The following is a 20,126-nucleotide window of genomic DNA, read 5'->3' on the forward strand; positions in this document are numbered from 1 at the left end:
AGTGCCATAAAGGGGCTTCCAATATAATTTATATACAAGCCACGTGCACCCCTCAATTTGATTTCACATTGCACTCATTTACTACCAGGTACCGTATGGACTACAAAAAAGCAGCTCGTCACATCTTTCCCAAGGCCTATTAGGGATGGGCAGTAAATGTCAGCCTACATCCCATGAATGATTATATATTATAAAAAACGTGGCACGTAAAGTAGCTGAATCTTAAGATTAGGTTTCAGTCTCTAACCCATTTGCAGATTTCTTTCTTCATGGGCCAAAATACCAAGTCATCAAATGTCAAAATGTTCACAGATGCAAAGTTCAGAGTTTGAAAGAAGTGACTGTATAAATGCAAGAGGTTTCCTTCATTATTCTGTGCGCAGCACACCTGAAGTTACCCAACTTGGTGAAAATGGTTCTACAAGCTCTACAAATCTTTTATTTTTAAAGAAGAAAATCTATATTTCTTTTCACATGCAGAGTCAAGTTTCAGAATACTTTACAGAACAAAAGACAGCAAAGGGAAAGTGGAATGAAAGTGCGGTAAAAGGAAGAGTCTTGAAGGGGATCTTGAGGGACAAAAGATCCTGAGGAGATAAAGCTTTGGAGGTAACTGCAAGGTCTGGCAAGCAAGGTGTTTAACGAGAAAAGGCTACTAATCAAGCAGAAGAGGCAGAAAACAAGATTTGGGCTGGTATATAGTGGTCACGTGGGGCAATAGGGTCAAAGGCAGGGGAGGGTGTGGAAATGAGATGAGGCAGAGATTCTAGAGTGAATAGGTAAAAGCAACAATGAAACATTGCCAGGGTCTATGTGATGTATTGACATATTTCAAAACACAACTGCCCCTCAGGTTAAACTGTAGAAAGAGATGAGGGCAATTCTTACCATTGGCATCCTGAACACCGGTCAGTGCTCCTACAGCAGCAGCAGTCTCTCCTGACAGCACAATCTGCCCTCCGCCCTGCAAGGTGGCTTCTGCAAGTGTGGCAACAGCATGGGCAGCAGCCTCACTGCAGCAGAGAGACATAAAACAGATTAGTCACCCTTGTATCAGAGATAGCAGGCACCTTGTTATCTCAGATTAGTCACCCTACAGACTTTGGAAAAGTACTGCACAGAAGGCAACCATTTGGCCTTTTGTGCATTTGCTAGTTCTTTCAAAGAGCTAAACAATTACTTTGATTATTGTCCATCCTAAACCACCTCTGATCCCGATTGTTTGCCCATGGCCCCATAAATATTCTTCCATCACACATTTATCCAAATCCACTTTGGAAGTGAGTAACAAATCTGCTTCCACCACTCTATTAGGGAGTGTCATCGGATTATTTTTAAGAAAACTGTCTTAACTTCCCAGGTTCTTTTGCCAATCATTTTAAAAGCAGTCAATTTTACTTCCCGTCATCAATGGAAGCTGTTCCTCCCTATGTACTCTATCAAAACACCCCAATTTCAAAGACCTATATTAAATCTCTTAAAATTCTCTCCTCTAAGAATAATTGTTTTCCTGGTCTGTCCACGTCGATTAAAAATGCACTTATATATAAACAGATATACAGGTCCCAAAAGACCAGGTACAAAACATTTTAAGGTAAGAAATTTCCCATTGCAAAATCATAACATGGGTTTAGATCAGTACGGCCATTTGCTGATTTGATCTCAACTTTCATTGGAAACGCACATCATTTTCTTTCTAATGCCACCTAACATTCACTCAACTTGGCAGAAGAGTCAGTCACAAAACAATACAGATTTTTGAAGAGTATCTTCTTTTATACTGCCTTGATCCCATGCACAGGTCCTGAAATGGGCTCGGATCATGAGTCGTCTGGCTTGAGGCACAAGTGTTAGCAAATCAGCCAAACTAACAGTTTTTTTTCCCCCTCTCTTGAAGAAGCAAATTTGCCATTTGTCTGCGTATGCTATCAGCTGTTGCTACATCTTGCTGCTCAAACAGCCATGTGAAACATGCAACTGCACTCCTTACAGCATTTACAGCAATGATCAGAAATGAACTTCATAACCGTCTTCCAAAATAGAACCGGAACAGTAAAAACCCTAATGACATCAACTCATTCACAAACCAATGAGCCCTTTCATGATTCATTCCAACAGCAACAAGATTTCACTCTGTCCAGAAGGTAGATTGGGCAATAGTTTTTAAATTGTCTTCTTTCCTTAGTTGAGACCACAATAATCCAGAGGGTAATTAGAAAGGACTGGGACCAAGTTTCCTGTAGCTGGTGTGTTGCTCCACTTCATTTCTGGGTTCTGATTCACAGCTTGCCAGCTCTGAAACTTTACAGTTCAGGTTCAGTTGAGAAAAAAAGGAAGTATACAGGAAAGTATGCAGAGGGGATGGGGAGTGTGAAGGTGGGTAAAGTATCCTGGTTTAAAAAGTACAAAATAAAATTGCTGCCTGGTGCATAGTTTGAGGGCAGTCCTCCATTACATCATCACTTGAGCTCAGGGCCCTTGATAAACTCTTTTAATGTAGCACATTAAAATTAGTAGTTACTGTAACTGAACAGAAAAATAACGTTAACACTCATCACATTATACACTGCATACAACGCTATCTAGTTCCAGGTCAATCTGCTCATTCTGATCTAGCAGAACACTGCTTGGAAAATACCAATCACTACCTCCCCCTGCTGGACCTTGTGCAGCACTACCACTAATTAAGACTTTTTTAAAATGGCTGCACAATTTCTCAAAGTATGGGGGGGCAGGAGATAAAACTCTGTGAAACTTAATTGACAGCTTCTGAAATCAATGCAGAACCTGTACAATTTATTGACAAACATCGCAAAGTGGTCGAAACTTCTCTACCACGAAGTAGAACCATATCCAAGAGACCAATATTCAGGATATGAGCCTTGATAGCAAGGGATGATAGTGGCCATTTGAGTGTGAATGGCATGATCACAGAACCTTATCACGTCTTCGTCTTTAAACTCACAAAATGTTCCTCCAGCAGGGCTCAATGGAAAAGGATCAGAAGGAAGAATGCTGGCAGAACTCCTCCAACTCAGTCAGGGCTGCTGTTTCTAACCACAGCAGCTTTAATCCACCTTGGGGAAAAGATATTGATGAAGGAATGAGGGAAAGAGAATCATCAAATCTGTGGTAAGCAGCGAAATGGCGTTGTATCAAACATGCATTGCTCTCGCTCAGTCTCAAAACTTCCAGGACAACAAATTGGAGTTTCCATTGTAAACTGCAGAATAGTGTAAAAACAAAGAAAACCAGATAGCTTACAAGGCCTTCTGCAAAAGCCCTGCACTACCTGCAAGGATATTTATGGATATATCTGATCTGAAATCTTATGAATCTAATCAAGGGCAGGCAACCAGCCCAGAGTTCCACCTGACACCATGGAAATGTATATTTCTTATAGTAAGGGAATGTGCTAAAGCTGAAGGAGAAAAGTTGCTGAAAAATGCACAAGTCTGTGACTCATTTAACAGAAGCTGCAAGACTTAATTTTGTGCCCAAGGGCAATCTGGTAGGAAACTCAAAAAGCAGTTGTGTTTGTACTGCTTGTTGAATATTAGTTCATTCAATTGGTGCCTCCAAAGGGGTCTAAAATCCCTTCTCCATTTGTATTCTGTCGATGAGCAAGAAATTACTACTCAATATTGATTTATGCTCTCAGAATGTGGGAACAGATAAGACAAGACACAGTTAATGCCAAGGTTTCAAATTTTTTTTGTTGGTTTTTAAGGTTGGAATTTTTATTTTAAAAAATATTGATCCCAAATTCCTCTTTGAAAAATAATTCTGCATTTTCTTCCTCCATCTGCAATAAGCTGATCTCAGCCAATACAGAAATAAACAATATAACTGAAAATAACACTAGTGGTTAGGTTGGAAAGAAAATGTCCAGATGGAGGTCCAGTTACCTGCTGGAGTAAGTTAACCTGTGAGAGTTCAGTGAAGTCAGGTTCCCTATCTTCCCCACTAGTTTATGTGCCTAGTTGTCAAGAATAGTTAGATAGATTGAAATCCATGAACACAAACAGAGTAATAATTAAAATTACAAAGAATTTACAACACAGAAACAGTCGCAAAAGATGCACAACAGAGATTCTATTTCTTCTATTTTTAAGAGAAAAGAGCACCAAATTTAATTTTTATTCAAAGGGTGTAACTCTTAGCTCCATCTAATTCGAGTAAATCATTTTTTGGCACCATTGTCTCCACATTCATTTTATAATATGGACATCAGAAATGCTCACAAAAGTCCAAATGATGCCTGACCAAGCTTCTGTGCAAGGTCATTATATTTTCTTGATCAATATTATCCCTCTGGAAATAAACCTCAGTGCAGTGTTTACTTTCTTAAGGCTTTTTTTGGCTTTGTATCTGTACTCCCAGATCTCCTCCTCAACATCATTTAGCAGTCCTTTTCAAGGGACATGTGGCTGCCACGGTCTCCCTAATAAGTGTGCCACCACATACTTTTCTATACAGGTATTTCTCCCGTAATGCAATAGTTGCTTTCTTGTGTGACCTCGCACAATAGAAAATGGTGCTACAGAAAATTGCATTATATGGAAATCGCTAAACCTGTACAGCAGAAAGTTTGTGTTATACAAACAGCATCTGCTATTCATCAATCACGTTACAGCCAATTCACGTTAATGAAACACACGTTATAGCAGAACTACTTGTATTGAATTTGCTAATTACATGACCATTCTGCAAGTTTATTAATGTTGTTCTGTGTTTTGTCACCTCATCTGACTAAACATACTTCTCAGTTTTAAGTCATCAACAAATTTTGAAATTGTACCTGTACCTTCAATTCCAGAGTGCAAATAACTTATGTAAAATTGAAACAATACTGGTCTCAGCACCTAGCCTTATGGAATAACACAACTTCCCACCATTTGATGCTTTTTTGAGTATACAGAGGGATGGAGATTTGAGAGGAATTGACAAATAGCAGAAATGAGAAGTGGGACTTTTTTCCCCCCTCAAACAGGATATTTCTGCTTCACTTTAGAATGCAGGAACTTCCCCTCCAAACTATTCAAAGAACTCCCACCACTGCACTCCCTCAGAAGAACAAGGCTCTACTAACAGAAATTGGAAAATTTCTATTTACACTGAGAGCTTTTAATTTCTTTCCCAATTTTTAATATGCCTCTGACATTTTCTATATTGATTTTAACATTGCATTTATTGCTTAGAGGTAGAAGAATACATGAAGTGAGAAAAGACCATTCTGTTGTTAAGTTTACTTCTCCCAACCACTGTGTTCAATAAACAAGCGTATTCTGTACAAATATACTCTGATCACCAAAGCTACAGCACATATATCAGCATTATCACCACAACCGGAAATCCATGGTTAATTTTTTTTCCTGCACCTGCAACATAATAGTCCACTTGTCCCATTTTGAGTGTCTCAGTTGCATTGCCCATATGTTCAGACATTTCACTTGCCCCTTTGGTTTTGGAATCAACAGTGGGACAAGGGTCCTTGCTACATTTTGAAAACCTAATCCACTAAAATAGTTAGATAAAATTGTGTGCATATACCGTTCCCCCAAACCCATGTTACTTCAATCATGCCTCAGTTACCAGTTCCTAAAAAAAAACACACACTCAGCTGGTGTTGTTTCAAGTAATGAGTTTGGAACAACACAGATTATGTGAATAACATGTTGTGGCTCCTCTACAAACCACTGACTCACTAGCAGTTCACGTATCTTTGCTTTATGAAAAAATTCCAAAAGAAATTTACACTGGGCTTATTCAGCAATCCGTGCAGGATCCACAAGTTATTCTCTAATATCTCACCCAAATAGGTGTTTTCATGTGTCTACCTCCACACTTGCTGTCAGTTATTCAACAGGGCAGGAAGAGGGGAGCGTCACCATCAAATCAGATTATCATACATCCCACCTTGTGTTTGCTTTAGTTGGAATACTGCATAAGAATCGTGGGTGAGACACCCTGATCTGTTTCCTTTTCCTCACCTGTAGTTCAGTCGCAACCTCCAAGTCTAAAGCTTATGAAATCAAATCCCAAACCAGGCTGATGATAAAGTGCAATACTTGAGGAGCTGTACCAAGCTGGAGGTGTTATTGTTCAGATGAGACATTAATCCAATGCCCCACCTGTTCTCTAAGTTGGACATAAAAGATCACATGATACTCTGAAGAAGAACAGTTTTCCCTCATGTTGTGACCAACATTTATCTTCATCCAGCATCACTAAATCTGAATTTTTGCTCATTATCACCTTGCTGTTCATATGATCTTGCTGTACACAAACTGGCTGTCTCATTTCCTACATTACAAGAGAGACAACATTGTAAAAGTACTGTATTAGCTATAAAACATTTTGGGATGTCTCAAAGGCACTACGTAAATGCAAGTTCTTTCTTCTAATTTTACCTCTTTTTGTTCCACGGATGCTTTACCTAATTCAGCAAAGACCACAGACATTGTCCAGCAAGAAGTGAGAGGTTGCTGGAAAAGGATCTACAACCCTGGATAATTTCCAGCCTTTTCCAGCTCAGGGTCAAAAACCAAGTTCAAGACCCTCTCCGTCACTGTACTTTCTCAAGTTGAGATCAAATAACTCAACACAAATCAGGGATTTAAATCTTCAACTTGTCTGACCTGAGCCACTTCGAAAGATCTCTCAAGTGATTGCTGGCACAAATTTGTCTGCTAGTTTGACTCACTCCTAAACACTACCCTTACAGAGTTATCTTTGTTCCTTCATTAGGCACCATTCTCTTACTTCTAAAATCACACAACCTACTTCAGTCCTGGCATCAGATTGGCTAATTGGGTCTTGGTCAACACCACTTGATAGAATCTGAGCTGGCTAAAAGAGTCTGAAAGGGAATGCTTGCCTAACTTTCAATTTCTATCTCCACCCTCCACTTCTCTTTAAAACATATTTCACCATCCACTTCAACAACCAACACCCTGCTAAGATCAGCAGAAACAAGCTACACTGTCTGCACAGGATTGGACGTCCTAGCTCTGTGTAAAATCAGTGGGAGAGAATGATCTATATCCAACTAGTTGAAAAATTAAAATCCCGTGATCTCTGAAACATGAATGAAGTACACCAATATGAGCATCATTTTCAGTCGCAAGCTCCAAAAGTTGGATTTTAAAAATAAGTCTGAAAATATTATTTCACGGTCCAGCTGTTAGCACAGAACATTTTTCCTTCTTTTCGTGAGAATCAAGGGTGAACTTTTATGCGACATTCCTTCAGAGCCCTGTTAGCTGACACTCACCTGTTCAGTGCCATGGTAACGGTGGCCCCTTGCTGCATCTCCTGGGATGCAGCCACTGCAGCCTCTGCCAGAGAGGCCACGGCCTGGGTGGCTTCAGAGGCCTGAGTTGTCTGGATTGCCATTTCTCCACCTTGCAATGTGGCCCAGTTCTGCTCAACCTGTGCAAAGAAAATGTGGGCATTAGTAAGAAGGAAGCAAACAAAATGTGAAGAAATGAAGTCAGGTGTGTATATGTGCACAAGTGGTTTCGGGGTGGACAGTGGGGAGCCATATGCATATATTGCTCCAATCTTTCCTTTTTTAAATTAAAAACTTCAAAAAAAATGACCAAAGAAAAATTAATATCTCTCTGCTCCATCAAAGTACTTTAATTTGGATAATTTCCACAAATCACTGCCAGCAGGGAAGAAGGGGGCTGAGTATGGTTTCCTGCACTCAATCAAAACCACATTAGTTTCAGCCCCAGCTTAAATGAGCAGTGCAGTTCCGGAGCACATTGATACTGTGCTCAAATGATTTTGGAGGGAATCAAAGACAGAAGGTAAATTTTCAGATTAGGACCGTTCAAACAAAAATAAAATCTACACTTATCTTTAAGCAATTCTATTGCCAATTTCCATTTAGTTTCCAAAGGGTTAACATTACTTGAAGATAATCCTAGGTTACCTAGTGATTCGACTAGTTAAGACAACAATAGTAGGACCATACAGATCAGTAAGGATCCACATTCATCCAATGTCAGTGCCAAATTTGTTCAGCTATGATGCTACAACTGGCTTGAGGAGGGGAGGCAGGAGTTCCATGCTCAAACACTATCAAACAAATCCTGCCGACTGAAGAGGAATAAGCCCTAAAAATGGTGACATTCGTGCTCACTTGTCAAGTGCTTGGGTTTACACATGAATGTTGTATCATTTGGCAGAATCCAACAGCTGAAAACTGACAAAAAAGGGAGGGAAAATTAACAATTATTTTCCTGAAAGGTAAGGAGACTGTAGTACAGTAACCTTAGCCTATCGTTTTTAAAATTGCAGTCCGATATTAAGAACTGGAAACGTAATTTAAATATCCTGAATATTTACAGATTTTTGCAAGGCTTTGATCAACAAACTAGGTCTTGCGCAGCTAATTTCTCAAGGCATAATCTGTCAGATGTATAACGTTCATCCTACAAACAACAAATTACGTTTATTAACCACCTTTAACAGTGTAAAAATCCAAAGGCACTTCACAGGAGTGAATAACAAACAAAAATCAGATTCTGAGCCACAAAGATACCAGAATCAAGACAGTAGCCAACAGGTAGGTTTTAAGGAATGCCTTAAAAGTGAGCGAGAGAGAGCGATGGAGAGAAAAGGAGATTTGAAGAGGAAATTCTTGATCATGGAACCTCAGCAGATGAAGGCACAGCTGTCAATGGTAGAGAACAAAATCATGACTGTAGAAGAGGCCAAAAGTCAGTGAGAGCAGGTAGTTCAGAAGACTGAAGAGCTGAAGAGGTTTACAGAGATAGGAATGGACAAGACTATGCAGAGATTTGAAAACAAAGATGAGAATTTTAAAATGAAGATACTGCAAGATCAAGAGTCAATCAGCCATTGTAGGATGGTAGGTCATTATCCATCATCGTTATCTGATGACATGATGTGAAATAAAAACAGAAAATGCTTTCCAGAGATGCTGCAAGACCTGTTGAGTTCTCCAGCACTTTCTGTTTGAATTTCAGAATTCCAGCATCTACAGTATATTGTTTTCATTAAAAACATGATACAAGTTGGGCTATGGAAGTAGACACCCAGGTAGAAAGAAAATACAGTTTCAAAATTCATTTTAAGTGGCTCTACAAAACTGCTGTAACCTATTTCTCACTGTGCTGCCCTACTGTGCACATTTCCCACATTCGGCAAGTAAATCATATGGAGGGCTAGGCAATACTTAAGATGTTGCACAATAAGTTTGATCTGTGCTGAGTGTGGGCAACTATACATTTTCTGACATGAATTCTCCTCTTACATGTAATTTTCCATTAACTGCTCTCCTGGATAAAAAAACACCTTGTAATTTTCATAGACTGTCAAATTGACCTTCTCTCCTTGGCATCTTGTTTTTCTCCTTTTCTCTGAATTATCTATGCTTTAAACATGCTACCGACCCCCTCCTGTGCTGCAGTCAAGAATTATGATACTGCTTTGCAGAACTTCTTAGTTTCATCAGTCATCTTTCATGTACTTTAATCTCCAGGTTTCATCCAACCACTCCCCAAAACCTGGTATCATCTAAGTATCACTTGCCTGCTTTCTAACTTTCCAATCTCCATACAAACTAATGGGCATAGGTCCAGATCTACAGGAGTTTAAAATTGTGCCAAGGGCTAAACATTTACCAAGTTTGGACTCCATTACTCCAGTAATGTTTGTGGAGGCTGGTAGGATAATATTTGTAAAAGGAATGTCCTACTACATTTCCATTGGAACGAGACGAAGTAGAAGAGGGCAAGGTTCTTCCCTATATGACAGAACGACAAGAAACTCCCAAAATTCAACCATTTTCCAGTTGGTGAAATTTTACTGCTCACAGTGTAATATGTCTGTGGTTCAGAAATGCCACAGCGACAAAAGGACAATTCAATACACAACGTGACATGCAGCCACCAAATATACAGAGTGACTCTCAAAACTGCCCAATAAAAGGACCAAGTGATGCATAGTGTAAGCACCATGTGATCTGTTTAATGGACAGATCAAGTCATAGACCAAGGGAGTGAAGCACAAGCAGCACAAAAGATCAACAATATGATCTGTCTTTTCAGACATTGCAAATGAAACAAGATACAATTAAACCACTGCCAAATATCATAAAACTATTGGGATTAAGATTCTAAGGCAAATTAAATTTTTAATACAGGTAGATCAAGAAAACATGTGTTACATTGGTACATTTTAACTTTTTGCCAATTAGTTTATAAACTAAGTTACCTTGGTATTTTCCTAAAAGAAGATATTTTAATCCATTATTTCCTCTGTGTCTCTGATGCTTAGAGACAGGGAACTGTGGAGGGGCAAAATGATTTAGCTATCCATATATATAAATTGTGAAAGACTAATGCACAGGTACAAAAAGTAAATAAAAGGCAAATGGAATGCTGAACTTTATCTCATGAGCACTGGAACACAAAGTTGAAGTGAAAATCCAATTGCACTGAGGCATATCTAGACCACATCCGGAGAACAACATGCAGATTGGGCACCCAACTCTGAAGAGGTACAACAGCATGGAGTCGGTACACCAGAGCTTAAATCATACAGGATTAAATTATGAAGTCAAGTTAAGTACATTTTGGTTATCCTCCCTGGAGCTTAGAAGGCTAAGGCAGGATCTAATTAAGATATTTGCAATGATAAAAAAAATTGGTAGAGCAGGTACTGTGAAACTATTTTCTCTGTTAGGGCATCAAGAAAAGAGGAAGCATTTTCCCCACACAAAATGCTGCAAAATCTACAGTTTCTTGTTGGATGAAGGGATTAAAGGACACAGATTAAAGGCAGGTGAATGGAAACAAGGTATAAAGCAGAATAGGTTCACAAGGCTGAATAGACTCCCTTTCTTCCTATGCCACGCCTTCCCATCATCTCAATTTTCTTGCTCCATAACTACTTCTTTCAACCAGGTGGAAAGGATCATCCAGACCATTGCTACCTGATGTTATGATTGGATGCCAGTGCTGAGTCATGCTCAGTGGGAGTTAGGATAGAGCCCCACCTCCATGAACGTACGTGTGACTGCTGCCCTCACCTCTCCGTCCTGAACAGTGGAGTAATTCACCTGAGCAACAGTTACCGTTCCTGGGAGTTCAGACGCATCTGCCAGAGTCGCAACTGTTGCACCCGTGCCAACCTGCAAACAAGGGCAGACATGAAAGAACAGCGCTTTAATCTGCAGCAGGGCACCTTCATTACCCACTCAGCTCTGTCCCAAGATTATCCCTTGTTTGAAATCAAAATAAATCAGGGTCACAGCTCCACCTGATGATTTGCTGAGAAAATAGAATAGAACCAGAAAGGTTCAAGTTTCCATCTTTGGTCTGAACTGGGTGGGGGTGTGAGGGATTCTTTACATAATTGGTGTCTCTGCTTGGAAAAAGGACAAAGTTCATGATAAATATCCTACAACCTCTCCCCACTGGAAATGAATGTAAGGGGATGCCAGGCAAGTACAGGATCAGTGTTAAACATGATGTCTTCTATAATAGAAAGAATGATAGAAATAAAGACTTTCAATTATAAAGAACCTTTCATTACCTTAGAATATCCCAAGTTCTTTACAATAAATAGAGTATGGTATAAAGTGCAGACAATGTTATAATATAGAAAAGGTGACAGCTAATTTAAAAGCCACAGACAGCAATGAGACAAATGGCCTGCCCACCTCTACGAGATGCCAGCTGAGGGATAACTATTGGCTGAGATGAGAACGCTTATTCAAATCATGCTGTGAAGAATTTTCCATTGCTTGAAAAGACACATAGGGCCTCAGTTTAACATGTTATGACAGATAATGGTATCTCCAACAATGTAGCACCTCCTTCAGCTCTTCAGTGGAATGTCAGCCTGGATTACAGGCTCAAGTCTCAGAAGTAGAGAAAAATCCTTGGTTACTGCAAAAGCACTGAAGGATTGGAAAACTGCCAATGTGACACCCCTATTCAAAAAGAGAGGTAGGGAGGCAAAAAGTAGGTAACTACAAACTGATTCACAAACATCTATTCTTGTAATCAATTATTAAGGAAGTAATAGCAGCGCATTTGGAAAATCATAATTTAATCAAGTAGAGTCAGCATGGCTTCCTGAAAGGGAAATAGTGACTGACTACTCAACCAGAATGGATAGAGGGGAACCAGTGGATTTGTAGTATTTAGATTTCCAGCAAGCATTTGAGAAGGTAACCTCACAAAAGGTTAAGTTATAAGAGCCCATGGTGTTGGAGGTAGTATATTTGCATAGATAGAGAATTGCCCATGGGGTTCATTTTCAGGTTGGCAAGCTGTAACCAGTGGGATTCCACAGGGATTACTGCTGAAATTGCAACAGTTTACAATATATATAAATGACTTGGAGGAAGTAAGCAAATGTACTGTATCCAACTTTGCATTTGACACAAAAATAGCTGGACAGGCAAGTTGCAAGAGGCATCAAAGTTTACTGAGACCTATTGAGAGGTTAAATAAGTGGGCATAAAGTTAGCAAGTAATGTATAATGTAGGAAAATATGCAGTTGTCCATTTTGCAAGGGACAACAAAGAACAGAATATTATTTTAATTGAGAAAAACTGCAGAAAGCTGTAACACAAAGGGACTTGAGGGTACTTGTACATAAAACACTAAGCTAGCACACAGGTAGAGCAGGTAATCAGGAAGACTAATGGAATGATGATGCTGATTTCAAGGGAGTTGGAGTATAAGAATAGGGAAGTCTTACTGCAATTATACAAGGTGCTGGTGGGACCATACCTAGAGTACTGAGAGCAGATTTAGTTCCCTTATTTAAGGAGATAGAGTCATAGAGTTGTACAGCACAGAAACAGGCCCTTCCGTCCAACTTGTCCATGCCGACCAGATATCCTAAATTAATCTAGTCCCAATTGTCAGCATTTGGTCCATATCCATCTAAACCCTTCCTATTCATGTCCCCACCCAGATGCCCTTTAAATGTTGTAATTGTACCAGCCTCCACCACTTCCTCTGGCAGCTCATTCCATATATGCACCACACTCTGCATGAAAAAAAGATTCCCCTTGGATCCCTTCTAAAGCTTGCCCCTCTCACCTTAAACCTACGTCCCCTAGTTTTGGATTCCCCTATTCGGGGAAAAAGACATTGGCTATTCACCCTATCAATGCCCCTCATGATTTTATAAACTTCTATAAAGTCACCCCTTCGCCTCCGATGCTCCAGGGAAAATAGCCCCATCCTATTCAGCCTCTCCCTATAGCTCAAATACTCCAAATCTGGCAACATCCTTGTAAGTCTTTTCTGAACCTTTTCAAATTTCACAACATCCTTCCTACAGCAGGGAGATCAGAATTGAACGCAGTACTCCAAAAGTGGCCTAACCAATGTCCCGTACAGCCGCAACATAATCTCCCAACTCCTATACTCAATGCACTGAACAATAAAGGCAAGTGTACCAAATACCTTCTTCACCATACTGTCTACCTGTGACTCCACTTGCAAGGAACTATGAACCTGCATCCATGGTCTCTGTTTCATTGGAGGCATTCAGAGAAGGTTCACTAGATGATCCCCAGTATGAAGCAAAGGCCAGCAGGTAAGGACGCTACTCACTGCAGTTTAGAAGAATGAGAGGTGGTTCCATTGAAACGTACAGGATTTTTAAGGGGCTTGACAGTGTAAATGCTTAAAGGATGTTTTGCCTCATGGGGGAGTCTAGGATCAGAGGGCATAGTGTCAGAATAAAGAGGTGTCAATCTAAGACTGGGGCAGGAGGAATTTCTTCTCTCAGAGAGTTGAGAGCTTTTTGAACTCTTTGCCACAGAGAATTGTAAGGCAGAGCCCTTGCATATATTTAAGGCTGAGATAGATTCTTGATCAGTTGTTGAATCAAGGGTTAAGGGGAAAAGGCTGGAAAGTGGACATGTGGAATGTGAGATCAGCCATGATCCTACTGAATGGCAGAACAGGCTTGAGGAGTCGAATAGCCTACTCCTGTTCCTATTTCTTATGGTCTTAGGGAGTGGGGTTTGAACCTACAACTTCTGACTCCGGTAGTGCCACTGAGCTACAACTAACATATTTGACCAAAATATATTATATTGACTTTCAGGAAATGATTCACACGAGGATTTGGCTGTTGTGGTTGGTTGGCTTGCCGAGCTGGTTCATTGTTTTTTCTGCTGACGTTTCATTACCCTGCTGGGCAACATCATCAGTGCAGCCTCCAATGAAGCGCTGTTGTGTTTTCCTGCCTCTTATTTGAACTCTGGAGTCCACTGAGCTGGATTACCTCACTTCCAGTTTTCCTTCACAACGGAGTGTATATGGGGTCGAGTTCTATGTGTTTGTTGATGGCTTTCTTCGTGGGGTACCAGGATTCTAGGAACTCCCGTGCTTGTTTCTGCTTTGCTTGTCCCAGGATCTTGGTGATGTCCCAGTCGAATTGGTGGTTCTCCTTATCCATGTGGATAGAGATGAGTGAGTATTGGTCGTGTCTTTTTGCAGCCAAATGATGTTCGTGTATCCTTGTTGTTTATTTCCTTCCTGTTTGTCCGATGTAGTGTTTGTCACAGTCTCTGCAGGGAATCTTGTATATGACATTGGTCCTGTCCATAGTGGGTAGTGGGTCTTTGGTTCGGGTGAGCAGTTGTCGTAGGGTTGATGTGGGTTTGTGCGCTATTCTGATGCCCAGTGGTTGTAGGAGTCTTGTGGTCAGTTCAGATGTGTTCCTGATGTAAGGTAGTGTGATGAGTGTGTCGGGGTGTGTAGTATCTTCCTGGTGTCGTTGGTGTAATAGGCATCTTCTGACCCAGTTTTTCGGGTATCCATTGTCTCTGAATACCTGGAAGAGGTGCTCTTCTTCTTCTCCTCGGCGTTGCACAAATGAAGTTGTGTGAGAACATTATTTAAATGGGCAACAACACACTGCAACAGCACAGAGCTACGCCGAGGAGAAGCGTTCTTCCAGAGTCCAATTAAAGGCGGGAAAACACAACAGTGCTTCATCGGAGGCTGCACCAATGATGTTACCCAGCAGGGTAATGAAACGTCTGCGGAAAAACAATGAACCAGCTCGGCGAGCCAACCAACCACGACATCCACAACCCGAGCTACAAATCTACTCTAAAATCTTAGAGGATTTGGCTGCTCGAGTAGGGTCTGCAAAGCTGCCTCCTAAAAATCACTACCTGCAAGTGAACTGTACAGAAAAATGAAAGGGATTGCATGTTGCAATATTTAAAGAAAATACTTTCCCTGGAAGTATGAGATATGCATCTCAAGCTAGTTCAAATCAAATCATAGGGAATGATTCGGAGTGTACCAACTGCTGATCCAAACCACAATTGATCTCGTTTCCCTTGCTCCCCCATAACAGCTAATCCCATCATTCATTATGTTGCAACACAGCCCAAAATATTGGTCAATCATGACTCACTAAAAATGCAAGTGAGTTCTTGGAGACAATTGGCATTGATATAGCACCCTTAAAGTAAAACATCCCAAGGCACTACACATTACCATTTTTTAAATTCATTCATGGCATGTAGGTGTCACTGGTGAGGCCAGCATTTATTGCCCATGAGAAAGTGGTGGTGGGCTGCCTTCTTGAAATGCTGGAGTCCATGTGATGCACACCCACCCACAGGGCTGTTAGGGAGAGTTCCAGGATTTTGAGCTCGTGATGGTGAAGGAACGACAATATAGCTCCAAATCAGGATGGTGTGGATCTTGGAGGCGAACTTGCAAATATCAGATTAAAACTGACTGAATCAAAAGAGAAGCAACTAAGCCAGAAGACTGAAAGGTCTGTTAAAGGGGTAGATTTTAAAGTGCATTTTAAAAGAAAAAAATAAATCCATATATAAAGTGCTTTCCACATTCACCAGAAATCTTAAAACATTTTATAGCCAATGAAATATATTTAAAATGTAGATAACTGTTGTAAGGTAGGAAATGCAGTAGTCAATTTGTGCATGGAAAGTTTCGACAAACAGCAATGAGATTATAACCAGATAATCCGTTTTGGTGATACAGATTGAAGGATGTACATTGGTGAGGACACCAGCAAAAACTCTCCACCTGATTTTTCAAATAGTGCCAAGGGATCTTTTACATTCACCATGTGCCCTCAATGTAATGCCTCATCTGAAAGATAGCAACAGATAGATTCCAACAGCAACAGCATTCCATTAGGACGGTGAAGTACTGTCAGCCTTGAATATTGTTCTAGAGTTATGCTGTGGTACATGAATCCAGCATTTTGTGATTCAGAGCGATGAAAGTGTTATCAACATAGCCATGGCTTAGAAGTGAGGAAGAGGGAGCTGGGGGTGCGGAAAAGAGGGGAGAGGGAGAGAGAGATGGAGTGGTTTTAAGACAAGGGATTTCACTTTGTAAGGCTTAGATGGCTGAAGGCATGTTAGGGTGAAGGATCTGGGAATAAGAACTTGGAAATGGAGTTAGCAGGATACAGAGTTTTTCTAAGGTTGAGGGAAGATTACAGTGTTATGGAAAGTTGAGGCATGGAGTGATTTGAACACATTGCAGAGCAGCCAGCACAGGAGATGATCAGTATCATAGCAAGGTAAGGATTTAAGAATGATGTGCAATATGATCATGGAGAGGGTATCAAGCAAATTAAGGAAAGAAATAAGAGAAAGATGTGATTGGAAATAAAAATCTCTGAAATCACCTGTATGAGAGAGACTGTGCCATCGGGATTACTGATTGTCTGCACCACTGTCTGAGAGGGGACAAGATGGGCGATGTGAGTCTGTGGCTGTGACTGCTGATCTTCAAACGCATACAATAGGTCCTCTCTGCCATGCTGCTTGTAACAGTTCTTAACAATTGTCCTCAGTGCCTGTGTCCAGGAAACCTACAGGAGAAAAATTAACCTTTCAAATATGGTCATGTAAAATATCATCTCAAATTTTCTGTGTTTGTCTTTCCCCACCCCAAAAGGCATTAACTCTTTGCAGCAGGAGTCATTAGACAGCATCCTGAAGCAGACTAATCCACATACAATATATCGCACAGAAATATTTGGTCAGACTATTCTTTGTTAGTATTTATGACCCACACAAGCTTCCTCTCATTTCTCTTCATCTAACTCTATTAGCATGAATGTCTATTCCTGTCTCCCTCATACCTTTTCAACCGTCACTTAAATGCATCAATGTTATTGCATTAACTATGCCTTGTGGTGGCATGTTCCTCATTTTAAGATATAATTGGCAAATGAACTTCAATATAGATAAACTTGAAGCAATGTATTGTACAGGAAGAATAAGGAGACTCTACTCTTTCAAAAGTAAATGTGTAAATGGAGTGGACAATTAAAAGCATTTTGGGGTACAAATACACAATTACTAAAGACAATGACACAGAGTAAGGCGGCCATGAGAAACCAAAACAATTAAGGTGAAATTAAGTTCCTGGAGTGATTATAATGTGGACCTCACTAATACAGGGACTGAAAAGGCCAAATATTGCAGATGCTTTCATGAGAAATTGGATAAGCTTATGATAGGGTTACATGAAGAGGGGTGGAAGAGAGGCTCGTGTGGAGCAAAACCTCTGGCATGAATCTGATGTGCCAGGTGGTCTATATCAGGCTGTAAATAATTTGGAATTTCTCGATCAGAAAAGTTTTTTTCTCTTGAATTCCATTTTGAATTTATTGGTGGCTATCTTATAGTGAAAAAGTCTTTGTCTGTAACGTGAGGGTACAAAAGTCTAACTCTTGTCTCTGACCAGTTCTTGCAGCTACAGTAACTGGTCCATTTAGGTTTCTGGTTAGTGGCAACCCGAAGTAATTTCTGGTGGGGTATTCAGTGATGATAATGGGATTAAACTAAAAAGGGCAAAATTTAGACTCTCCCTTGTTGGAGACAGACATAGTGTGACCCTAGTGTGGAGTGAATGTTTCTTATTTAACAACTCGAGCCTGAACATGGCCCAAGTCTTTCTGTCTGTGGGTTTGTTATTATCTTCATTATCTAACAATGGATAATCCTTCCCTCATTATTCATAGGAATTTACATTATCAGCCCTGAGGAAGAGAAAACATTATTCTGGAGCTTCTTCTCTTACAGACAATGTGAAGTCCATGTAATCTACCTTGGATTCTACTTATTAGAACACCTGCAATAAAGTTGTGCAAACAATTCTCGTCTATTTTCCCCATAAACATTCAAAACTCTGGAACATTAAATATTTTGCAGTTTTGAAGAACTACAATAGATTTAGGAGCTTCGTATAAAATACTTTCGCCAAGCTGTCACTACTCCTTGCTACCAAATGCTCAGTCCTGAAATGAAACACATAGGCTACAATGATTCATGATGATAAAAAATCTATACCATAAACAGTTATTGCAAAATTGTAAACTTCTGCTGTTCATTATCACCTTACAATCTGCCACAGTCAGCTTCAGGTCACAAGTTCCCACTGTCAAATATAATAAGGTCCCTTCAGTGCTTCTATACAGACCTACTTACCCGCTGTTTCTGTTCCTCTGACCGCACATCACTGCGAACATTGGCCCATGGAATGTCCTCAGGCCACCACACAGGGCGGCAGCTCTCCTTACCCCAACCAGGTTTCCCTCTCCCTGTTGAATACTTCAGCATCTCCGGAATAAAAGCACGGAGCTGAGCCTGGAGGAGACAAAGATGGAGAAGAATTGTCACCTGGTCAATTAGATCCCTGGATAAAAGCATCTGAGATTAAAGGTTAAGCGATATGTGGAATTCATGCAACCCTTTGTATTATATTCTATTAGCCATGAACTTGTTTGGTGTACCAGTAAAAGGTGTTAGTATTAGGAACCAGAATATATTCCACTTGTGGACAGATATGAATAATCTGCATGTCTAGCAGTATCTGTGGAGAGAAAGCAGATTTAACGTTTCGGATTCAGTGATCCTTCTGCAGTTCAGAAAAAGTGTGACTGGACCTAAAACAATAACTCTGCTTCCTCACCACAGATGCTGCCAGACCTGTCGAGTTTCTCCAGTAATTGCTGTTTTGTTACAGATTTCCAGCATCCGCATTTCTTCGGGTTTTTTGTGATATGAATAGTGATTTATTTGTGATGACAGATTAGTTCACACTAAATTAAATACAATTTTATCATCCAAAAAAGATGTTTTAAAAGAATGGTCTCCTCCATTAATAATATTCATTATTCTGTCATTCATACCTCCTCTGGACACATCTTTTATTTCTTTACTTAATGCACAACCACTGCCTTTGGTCCTGCACTACCAACTCTCTCCTATTTTCAATCTTTCACTCATCATCCCTTTTGTTCCTCTTTCAGTAACACCACTTCTGCCACCTTCACTTGCTTAAAATACTTTTCCTATTCTCAGTTTTGATGAAAGGTCATTGTCTTGAAATGTTAACTGCTTCTCTCTTCACAGATATTGTCTGTTTTTATTCCAGCATCAGCAGTATCTTTGTCACTGTGCCTGAACCATTGATTTATATAGATTAATTATATTCAGACCACAGTGAAACCCCAATTGAATTAGATTTAGATCATGTATGTGTAATCCAAATAGATTGTCCAAACACTGTTTCCATTTCTGCTAAGGAACTAAAACCTTGTGCCCCATAGTCCTGTTGTGGCATTAGTCTTATCATTTCCATTTTCTGCTACTCCCTTTCCATTTTCTTCCCCTTTGTCTCTTGGTGTTGCAATTATGAGATCTTTCTATATGTTAACTAAGAATGACAAGTTGTTAGAGGAGGGGAAAAGAAAAAAAACATTGGCCTGGACGCTTATAACCTGCACAAGGTGGCATGTTATTAACAGGGATCTCTTTTGAAAACCGGTTGATGCAATAGAATGAACTCTTTGGAATACCCTTGATGGCTCACCTAGAAAGACACAAATTAAACCCTTGTATATGCCTGTCTAAAAGATGTTAGTTAAGGGCAGGTAAATCATCACCTGGTATCTTTCCCAAATGTCATATTCACGTGAACATATTGTATAAGTGTAGGCAGGGTAATGCAGACTTTTACGAGGGTGCGAAAAGAGAGATATCATAGTGAAACCTGACCCGGCCCTTACTTAACATCCGTACAAAAACAATTCCAGTTGGCGA

At 40.1% G+C, this 20,126-nt stretch overlaps 1 protein-coding gene across 5 annotated transcripts in view; it reads right to left on the reverse strand.

Annotated features, from left to right (window-relative positions):
* nrf1 (nuclear respiratory factor 1) overlaps nt 1–20,126 on the reverse strand; it is a 52,760-nt gene that overhangs the window by 18,015 nt on the left and 14,619 nt on the right. For 3 of the 5 annotated variants that reach the window (XM_048610254.1, XM_048610257.1, XM_048610258.1), the window contains exons 6-10: nt 18,510–18,668; nt 16,700–16,885; nt 11,069–11,170; nt 7,277–7,434; nt 889–1,013 (exon numbers count right to left, since the gene is read on the reverse strand). In XM_048610254.1, coding sequence (XP_048466211.1) covers nt 889–1,013; nt 7,277–7,434; nt 11,069–11,170; nt 16,700–16,885; nt 18,510–18,668 — 730 coding nt within the window. The remainder of the gene's footprint in view (nt 1–888; nt 1,014–7,276; nt 7,435–11,068; nt 11,171–16,699; nt 16,886–18,509; nt 18,669–20,126) is intronic. The other 2 variants (XM_048610256.1, XM_048610259.1) reach the window with 1 other exon arrangement.

Source organism: Rhincodon typus, chromosome 22 (genome assembly GCF_021869965.1).
Source record: "Rhincodon typus isolate 14 chromosome 22, sRhiTyp1.1, whole genome shotgun sequence".
Lineage (NCBI taxonomy): Eukaryota > Metazoa > Chordata > Chondrichthyes > Orectolobiformes > Rhincodontidae > Rhincodon > Rhincodon typus.